We start from the raw sequence: 9,714 nt of genomic DNA, 5'->3' as shown, positions 1-9,714 counted from the left end.
CAGCATCAAAAATGAATAGCAGAAGAAAGATAATTAGTCACTCACAGGAGCTGTTCACAGAGGGTCTTCATCAGGGAAGAACAACCCACCAAGTGTTAGAATGCCCAGTGGTGAAAAAACAGAATTGAAATGTTGAAAAAGGATTCTACCTCTCACCTCTTAGCCCTCACCAGCCCATTAACAATGACTTATTCAGAAGTACTCATTATTAATCATTCCTTCAATTCATCATGTCATATAAGGAGGAGAAATTCCTCCACCAGGGATTCCAGAGGAAGCCTGTGCCTACCCCTGGAGGATTCCCACCCAACGATTCATTGTTCAGGACGGCCCTCAGAAACATAGCCGTAGTGAACACCTAACAGTGTTGCCCTGGAGAGGAACACTGACACTGTCAGGCTGGTACTAAGATGATATTTCTTATTTAATAAACCATGGCAATTTCATAGACAGTAAGTCCTGATTCTTGAAAAACAACAGCTTTAACCTCAGAGCTGAGCCTCTGGTATATAACACTATTAATACTTTGAAGTTGGAGATATTATAGATGATCTAGATCTTAAACAACTAGATCTAAATCTGGATATCAGCTAAATCCTGATTTTATCAATGCCCCAAGGCCCTCCAGATGACTCTCTGTTGCAAACGTTCTCCTCTCTCAAAACCATGTCTTCCTATTAAGTACCTGACATTGCTTCTTGTCAGTTGGCCCATTTTCAAAATATCAGCCCCCAGGTTAAAAACCCAAAAGGATTCTCTGCAGCTACTCATTACCTTCTCTATATTACATCAAAATCAAGAGAAAAGGAGTTTTCCTTGTGATGTGCACAGCATGAGATAAAATGATACCGATTTCTTTGAGTAGCCATTGTCTTTAAACTATAATATACAATAAGTCCCCTGCATATGAACGAGTTCCATTCCGAGAGCGCATTTTAAGTCCAGTTTGTTCTTAAGTCCAACAAAGTTGGCCTACGTACCCAGCTAACACAATCAGCTATATAGTACTGTACTGTAATAGGTTTATAATACTTTTCATACAAATAATACATTAAAAAACAAACACAAAAAATAAAGAAAACATTTTTAATCTTACTGTACAGCACCTTGAAAAGTAGAGTAGTACAGCACAACTGCTGGCATACAGGCGCTGGCATCGAGTGAACAGGCAAGAAGAGTTACTGACTAGAGGAGGGAGAGGAGGTGGGAGATGGTAGAGCTGAAGGATTGTCAGCAACAGGAGACAGAGGGCAAGCTGCAATTTCACTCAAGCCTGACGTTGATGGAACGCACGTTCACATCTCTGAAAGTTTGCACCTTGAAGGTTCGTATGCAGGGGACTTACTGTACAATAAGTCATTAACGGTGGCACAGGGCCTCCTCCTCTACTGAGACCATTGTTTTTTAAGGCTGTAGAGTAGAAAAGACAATAGTATCTCGATGGTAACCCCACCACCTAAGCAAGAAGTTTTTTTTTACTTATTTACTTATTTATTTATTTTTTAATTAAAAAAAATATGGAACGCTTCACGAATTTGCGTGTCATCCTTGCACAGGGGCCATGCTAATCTTCTCTGTGTCATTCCAATTTTAGTATATGTGCTGCTGAAGCAAGCACTATTTATTTAATTTTTTAATGACAGTCTTAATTTAAGGGATATATGTTCTTCTATCTCCCACATTGTTCTCTACTGTAAGTACAAGGGGATGCTGTTTGATGACCTAATGAAGTCAAGGAGCCTTGAAGATCATTTCCCTAAATCAAGAAGCCCATAGACACTTCACTAGGAGCAGATGAATGCTTGGCTCCCAGGAAGACTTCCCAGCCTCCACTGCTCCTCCTCTGCTCACCTCACCGAGCTCCCAGCTCCCAACTCCCAGGATGCAGTTCCCCGTTACTTTGTGAATATCTGTTTCCCAAGCCCTCCAAGAAACAAGACTGATAAACTGGGGAAAATCACTAAGCAAAATCATCACCCCTAATTTACTGTCCCTATTTGTTCTTTCACTATTTTCTTTCTCTGAAAACTCAGATAATCAAAGATTACCGGGTGCAAAAACTCATTTTATCGAGAGGGAAACTGAGCCTCAAGGATGTGAAATACCTAAGGGCATGGGTAGTTAATGGCAGAACCACAGTGAAAATAAAAGTGTCCTCTCCTCTAGTGTTCTGGGCACCTAATTTCCAGTCCAGCATTCCTTCTATCTGAACAGACTGTGGTCCAAACCTGAACCAGCTGCCTCTGCAGACAAATACCGTCCTTGCTCTGCACACCATCTTTGTGCTTCTGACTGTTCCTCCAGCTCAAGGGTGTATCTGAGAAACCAGTCCTACTCAAGACTGGGCACACTGAGCTCCAACCACCACCTCAAAATGGCCAGTTTTACACTTTTGTGAAAACCCACCTTGTTTCCCATCCTTATTTCAAAGCTAGGGTTGGTATTTCAAAGGACAGCACACACGGTGTATTTCACTGGCACAGGAGGCAGGCATAGGCAGGACAACTAGAATCAGCTTTGCCCCTTTGGCCAGCAAACACATTCACCTTGACCTCATCCTTACCAGACAGCAACAAGCAAGAAATCTTCTACTTAAGGATGGTCCGAAACAGGCCACAACCTTGTCACACTACCTTCAAAACGATCAGCTGGAGAGTCAAGGTGTTAGCTCAGTACGGTCACTGGCATGCAATTGGGTCCCAAAAGGAATATTCAAGATTCCAACCTACCCAAATAACATTATTTGTACTTTAATTCAGTCAAAATATTGAGCACTTCCTATTTCCTAGACACTGTGTTAGATGATACAAAGACTAATAATAACTGTCTCCAGGTAGCTTCACAGTCTAGCAGGAAAATCAGATACATAAATGACATGCAATATGATAGAAACATGCATGGACAGCTGTGTCCCAGAGAAAAACCAGCAACACAGAAGCAATCTGTGGAGACCTATGCTGTATAAAGCCGCACAGGAAGCACCAAGGGAGTTACGAAGATGAATAGCACACTGGCCTTGAAGGGTAACAGTAAAATCTAAAATTGGAAATGAATGTATGTCTTAGACATACTTTTTCCAGCCAAATAAAACACAGTACAAAATGAAGCAAAAGTTACTAGAGAGGCAGGTATAAGCTATGTGTCATGGGAGCTGCTCATTTCAGCTAAATGATCAGGAGGGACCTCCAGACTTAGAAGACACATTTGAACCGGAGCTGGAAGGAAAAGGCGCATTTTGATATAAACTGAGGATGGGAAAGGGCATTTCAGAGACAGTACCTAACAAAAGGCATGCAGGCATTACAGATCTTCCTTGACTTGAGATGGGATTACATTCCAACAAACCCAATAAATTCAAAACATCGTGATGTAAATGCATTTAATACACCTTAACCTACCAAGCATCATGGCTTAGCCTAGCCTACCTCAAATGTGCCCAGAACATTTATCTTAGCCTACAGTTGGGCAAAATCATATAACACAAAGCTTATTTTATAATAAAGCATTGAATAGCCCATGTCATTTACTGAATAATGTACTGAAAGTGAAAAATAGAATCGGTGTCTGGGTACAGATGTTGGTAAATATATCGGTTGTTCACCCTCATGATTGCATGGCTCACAGCCACTGCAGCCTCATGAGAGAAGATCATACCACATAGCACCAGCCTGAGAAAAGATCAAAATTCAAAATCTGAAGTACAGCTTCAACTGAATGTATATCATGTTTGCACCGTCGCAAATTTGAAAAATTGTAAGTCAAACCATCGTAAGTTGGGGACCGTCTGTGGAAGGAGAACAATCAGGACCCCATGAGGCCAGGTCATGGAGCGTGGTGGCAGGTAAAGCTGTAAAGGTTGCAGATTTCAGATACTAAGTCAAATAATAATTTAAATGCTAAGGGGTCTGCATTTTGTTCTGAATGCAAGTGAACGATACAAGAAAAGGCACAATCAGAGCCATGCTTTGAGGATCATTATTGCAGGAATGTTGAAGGCGGGTGGAAGATAACAATTGGGAAGAGCAAATGTGGTTATTAAAACAGTCCAAGTACACAAAGGAACCCATCTACAGAAAAGAAACAGACTCACAGACATAGAGAACAGACTTGTAGTTGCCAAGGGGGAGGGGGTTGGGGAGGGATGAATTGGGAGTTTGGGATTAGCAGATGCAAACCATTATACACAGAATGGATAAACAACAAGGTCCTACTGTATAGCACAGGGAACTATTTCTATATTCAGTATCCTGTGATAAACCATAATGGAAAAGAATATAAAAAAGAATGTGTATATATGTATAACAATTGCTTTGCTGTACAACAGAAATTAAAACAACATTGTAAGTCAACTATACTTCAACTAAAAAACAAAAACAAAACAGTCCAAGTGGGTGAGCAATGAGTTAGAGGAATGGCAGTAGGTCTGGGAATAGGAAATAGATGTGAGAGACACAGATGCTGCTGAGATGGCTACGTGATCACATGTGGAGGAGGGACAGGGGAGCTCACGATGACTCCATGTCTCCAAGGTACATGGTGAGGTCAACACCAGAACCAAGGAAATCAGGAGAAACTGCATCCCACTTCCTCTTCCATCTGTATCTGCTTCGCCTACCAAGGTCATCCATCTACCATCGCCACTGAGATTTCAGCTGCTCGTGGCCTTCCTCACTGATCAGTGTCTGTCTACCCAAGAAAACACCTCACTGCAGAGAACGGGCAGAGACAGGGTGACACGTCACCAGCCATGTCTTCATCCACTGACCCCTCATTTTTTTTTTTTTTTTTTTTTTTTGCGGTACGCGGGCCTCTCACTGCCGTGGCCTCTCCCGCTGCAGAGCACAGGCTCCGGACGCACAGGCCCAGCGGCCACGGCTCATGGGCCCAGCCACTCCGCGGCACGTGGGATCTTCCCAGACCGGGGCACGAACCCGTGTCCCCTGCATCGGCAGGCGGACTCCCAACCACTGCGCCACCAGGGAAGCCCGCTGAGCCCTCATTTTATCAACCTTGGGATAGGCCTCAATGTTTCCGAGGAGCCGCCGTCCTCAAGGACCTGAAATGGAAGTTCACCTCACTTAGACAGCGGAGAGAAAAGGAAGGAGGAACCAGCTCCTTCTGTCTTTCCTTCTTTTTTTTTTTTTTAACGATTTCTTTTTTTGATGTGGACCATTTTTAAAGTTTTTATTGAATTTGTTACAATATTGCTTCTGTTTTATGTTTTGGTTTTTTTGGCCCAGAAGCATGTGGGATCTTATCTCCCCGACCAGGGATCAAACCCACATCTCCTGCCTTGAAGGCAAAGTCTTAACCACTGGACCACCAGGGAAGTCCTATCTCTCTTCCCTTCTTATCCCCCTTTCCTCTCCTCCTTTCTTGTTATCATTGTCTGTTCTTGCCTTCCCTCCTTTTCTCTACCCCCACCTTCCTGCAGTCTCTACCTCCATTTTCATTCCTCTCTTTGTCCGGTTACATTTCCCCACTCCTTCTTCCTCCTGAGGAATTGCGTGAGTTAACAAGTTGCTTGGTAACATGCAGTGTTAGACGTGCCTTTGATAGTAAATCTCACGTCTCTTGACAAAGCAGGCATTAAATCGATGAAATAATATGTCCTGTCATCATGAAATTATGTATCCATTTTTTGTTTGTTTATATGGTGAGACCATGGGTAGTTTCTGGAACGGTCTCCACCACATCTGGCTAGGGAATCTGGTGAGGAAAGGAGTTATCAAATGGGAAATCAAGGCATATGACCAAAGAAGACTTGAATGTGAGGTCAAACTTTTATTTCCCCACGAGCCATTAAAATAGAAGGTATCTCTTACGGCAGTTTCACGCACGCTCACAAATAAATGATTTCTGTGTTTCCACTCAGCTTCTGACAAGTCATAGTTCCTTGAAGAATGAAGAGAAGACATAGTCTTTAGAAGCATAAATTTCTGTCCTTCCCATTTTCCTCCAGAAGCAGATTATTGCCCGTCACGAAAGGGAGGTTTTTCTCTGACCTCATTCGGGGATGGAACTTTTAACCAAAATGGTGTCACCCCTGAACTCACTCCTACACGCCAACGTAAGTGACCACAGAAGGAGAAAAGCCCTATAAAAAGAGAGAAGGTAGCGCTACACTTTGTCCATCTCGCAGCAAGCACAGGCTCATCCACTTACAGTGAACTGGGAGAAACTACCATGGCTCGTGTGAGAACTTCATCCGTGGTGAGTCCCGCACTAACGTGCAATGTTGTCGTCGATTTGGGCCAGATAATATTTCTGGACTGCAGGCATGAAATCCTGGATTCTAGCTATGGAAATCCAAGAATACGGTCTACGTAGGATGGGAAATGAAACCCTTGATAGATACTTGTCATTGTATAGCATTTTCAAGAACTGGTACACATCAGTTTGAAAGGTGAGATTAAAACTGAAAGATAGCTATACTGGGGGCTAAACCACACAAGAAGTGTCACACGATGCTGTGCTCTAAGAAAGAACGCTTATTGAAAATCTGTTTCTCTGAGTACAAGGGATTCAATATAATTCTCCCATTTTTCTTCAATCCAAAATGAGATGGGTCACTATCCTTGAGGATTTACTAAGTTGTGGCAGTGACTTTTCTTTCCATTATCCTGTTATTATACTATAGTCTTGGTACGCTAACCCTATTTATTCTAACTAGACATAGATGTATAGATGGTATAGGTGTGGTTTAGAGTAAATGGTCTTTATGTTTTTAAAATATTTAAGTTAAAACGTCTTTTTTGAAACCCAATTTGATTACCGAATCAGTATATGTAAATTTAGAAAACCTGGGAAATATACCTAAGAAAAACATAAGGGGGGGTCCATTTTGGGTTGGATGTTTGCCAGTGGTACCAACAGAATTTTTAACTGATACCACATGGATTTTCTACAGCCCTTTATTTCTAAGGTGTACATTTGATTTCACATAGGGTTTCACAGAATGCACGGGGCGGGATCGATGGTGCAGGAGGACATTTCTTCCTAGAAAATCAAGGTCATTACCATCCCAATGACCTGAGAGTGATGCATGTACTGACAGGTTGATGACTTGCCATCTTCACTAAAATTACTGCCAGCCAATGAATAATGTGGTTTTTCTAAGTTAGAAAAGAAAAATGTTCAAGACTGGTAGAAATGCCATCCTAATATTATTTTGTTCATCTAACCAGCTTTTCATTTAACAGACCTGAAAATTTCGTATAGATTGTCGTTGTCCATAGCATGTTCTCAACTATCAGCAATTCCATCATCACCACACTTTGTTGACAAAACCCATGTAGCACTAACCCCGTTTCCCACCTCTCTTTCCTTTCCCACCCAGTTCCAGTCACTGCTGCTGCTGCTGAGTCTGGTGGCTCTTGTGAAGGCAGGAATCATAATCCCACAAAGTCCAGGCTGCCCGCATGTTGAGGACAAGAACTTCCCCCAGTATGTGAGGCTCAACCTAAACATCCTTAACCGGAACGTGAATTCCAGAAGACCCTCCGATTACTACAAACGCTCCACCTCACCTTGGACTCTCCAGTACGTAAAAGTCCCAGATAAACTCTCTGTATTCTTCTACCCTGTATGTATCAGACTGCCAGCTAAATCACCTTGAGAACGGTATTACTCAGAATCATCCGTCAAAACTGGAAGGGCCGTTGTGTAAACCCATGATTCTCAAGCTTTCATTCTACAGATTTCTTTGATAGAGCACAGCTCTCCCCAGCCCCCATAACACCTATTCTACTAGTTCTCATTGCCCCAGAAATCCATCCAAATGAACGGCGGTCATCATTCTCATATTTATGACACCCCAAGTCTGTTGTTTATTTATTTTAAAAAGAAATAGACATTTATTGTAGGAGATTAGTGCTTGAATTCTCTTTACCAGAGCTCCCAGAGAAGATGTGTTGAAAATAACTATTAATTAACTGGGATTTTTGTGCTTTTTTGGTTGTATCAACACTGGGAAAATATAGCTTGAATACCAGTGGAAGAAGTATCATGCTGGGTATTTCCACCCTTTTTTGAGTTAGACAACATCCCCAACAGACCAATATTTGCTGTGTCCTTAGTACATCTAGTATTTAGATGGATTAAGTACAAAATGTATTTTGATAATTTGATTTTAGTAAAGCAAGTAATCCTCAGTTGTATGCAGCCTATAGATTCACCTGACTGTAGGGTTTCTCGTCTTCTTACTTCTACTTACTAAGAATAGTTCAAATAAATGAATTCAGAAGTCGAAGCAGCTGGAGGGGAGACAGAAGGTTGTAAAGGGGCTTAAGATCTTGTTTGCAGCCCTTCACATCAGCCGTGGGCTCTGTTCCATCAGTGTGCTGTCAGATAAAATTTGAGTGCATTCTCTGCTTCAAAGACAGACTTCATTAAGTCAGATTAACAGTTATCTTGTTTCTATACTAGTCCTTTAGTCTTTTTTCATCTATCAAATGTACCCTAAAGAAATTAACCTTTGTGTCAAATTTAAATCCTTTCTGTGGTTTCAGTCTATCTTCTTTTGTGTATGCCGGAAATTGGGGAAAACTAATCATTGTCTTTTTTTCTATAACACTTCATGGGCTTCGAAACACAAGTTTTCCCCAAACTACTTCTTTTTCAGACTAACAGCACTTAGAGAATTCACAATGCCTATCATTTGCTCCCCTGTGAATTTGTCTCCCTGTTTATTCCTGTTTGATTTCCTTCCTGCTCTACCAGGAATTCACGTTCTTCCTGGCTTTTGTCTCCCTTGCAGCCGCAATGAGGACTCTGAGAGGTACCCCTCTGTGATCTGGGAGGCCAAGTGCAGCCACTTGGGCTGTGTCAATGCTGAAGGGAAGGTGGACCATCACATGAACTCCGTCCCCATCCAGCAAGAGATCCTGGTCCTGCGAAGGGAGCCTCAGCACTGCCCCCACTCCTTCCGGCTGGAGAAGATGCTGGTGGCCGTGGGCTGCACCTGTGTCACCCCCATTGTCCACCACATGGCTTAAGAGCTTCCGGTCTGACCCCCACTCCCCAAATCAGTTAGGCTTTCTGGGGATTAGACCCAGCCCCATTTCTGACCCAAATCACCAGGGTTCTTAGTTCATCCAGTGGAAACTCCAGAGGGAACACTGGTTTAGAGATGGAATCTGAACCATTTTTCCCTTTCCCCAAGAAGGAAGTTTTAGACTGAGTACCAATTTGCTTCTTGTTTGCTTTTCTAAGGGCTTTAAGTTATTTATGTATTTAATAGGCCCCAAGATAACTTTGGGGCATGAGATTCCATTTTAATGAATTACATGCCTTATTTTGTATTTTTTTAAGACAAGATTCCAGACTTGGGAATTTTATTATTTAAAAGGTAAAACCTATATTTATATGAGCTATTTATGGATCTATTTATGTTTCTTAGTCTTTAGAGAAAGGTGAAATATATGAGTATCTGTACTGCCTAGGGGAATCCTAGATAGGATTAAATAGCAGGTGAAAATGTCTGAGTTTGTACTGCATATGCCTACAGGATTTTCTTCTCATTGTCTCTTAGGAGTGCATGACGTGGCTGAAAAGAAAGACTAAACCTAGTTTCATATTTATTACCTTAACTTTGTAAATTGTTCAGGTTTCACAAGAGAGACGGCAAGTGTAACTCTGCTCTGTTAAACTCTTGTAATAAAAACAATTGATAATAATAAAGTTTGGGACGAAAATTCGTTTCCTTATTTGTTT

General features: G+C 41.8%; 1 protein-coding gene and 1 non-coding gene across 3 annotated transcripts; one reads left to right on the top strand and one right to left on the bottom strand.

Moving 5' to 3' along the window:
- Positions 1–1,511: 1,511 nt before the first annotated feature.
- LOC117314040 (U6 spliceosomal RNA) lies at positions 1,512–1,618 on the bottom strand. Its single transcript, XR_004528723.1, has one exon. It is a non-coding gene; the product is annotated as a U6 spliceosomal RNA (small nuclear RNA).
- Positions 1,619–6,186: 4,568 nt separating this feature from the next.
- IL17A (interleukin 17A) lies at positions 6,187–9,465 on the top strand. 2 transcript variants are annotated; one of them, XM_004325475.4, is made up of 3 exons: positions 6,187–6,213; positions 7,346–7,542; positions 8,759–9,465. In XM_004325475.4, the coding sequence occupies exons 1-3, from the start codon at positions 6,187–6,189 to the stop codon at positions 8,994–8,996; spliced, it is 462 nt and encodes a 153-aa protein (XP_004325523.1). In that variant the 3' UTR covers positions 8,997–9,465. The 2 variants fall into 2 exon arrangements, with proteins under 2 accessions (XP_004325523.1, XP_073666298.1); XM_073810197.1 differs by having other exon boundaries at positions 7,340–7,542.
- The last annotated feature ends 249 nt before the right edge of the window (positions 9,466–9,714 follow it).

The sequence above is a fragment of the Tursiops truncatus genome, chromosome 10, assembly GCF_011762595.2.
Source record: "Tursiops truncatus isolate mTurTru1 chromosome 10, mTurTru1.mat.Y, whole genome shotgun sequence".
Lineage (NCBI taxonomy): Eukaryota > Metazoa > Chordata > Mammalia > Artiodactyla > Delphinidae > Tursiops > Tursiops truncatus.
Note: the sequence above shows the minus strand (reverse complement) of the source record. Positions and strands in the feature narration are given on the sequence as shown.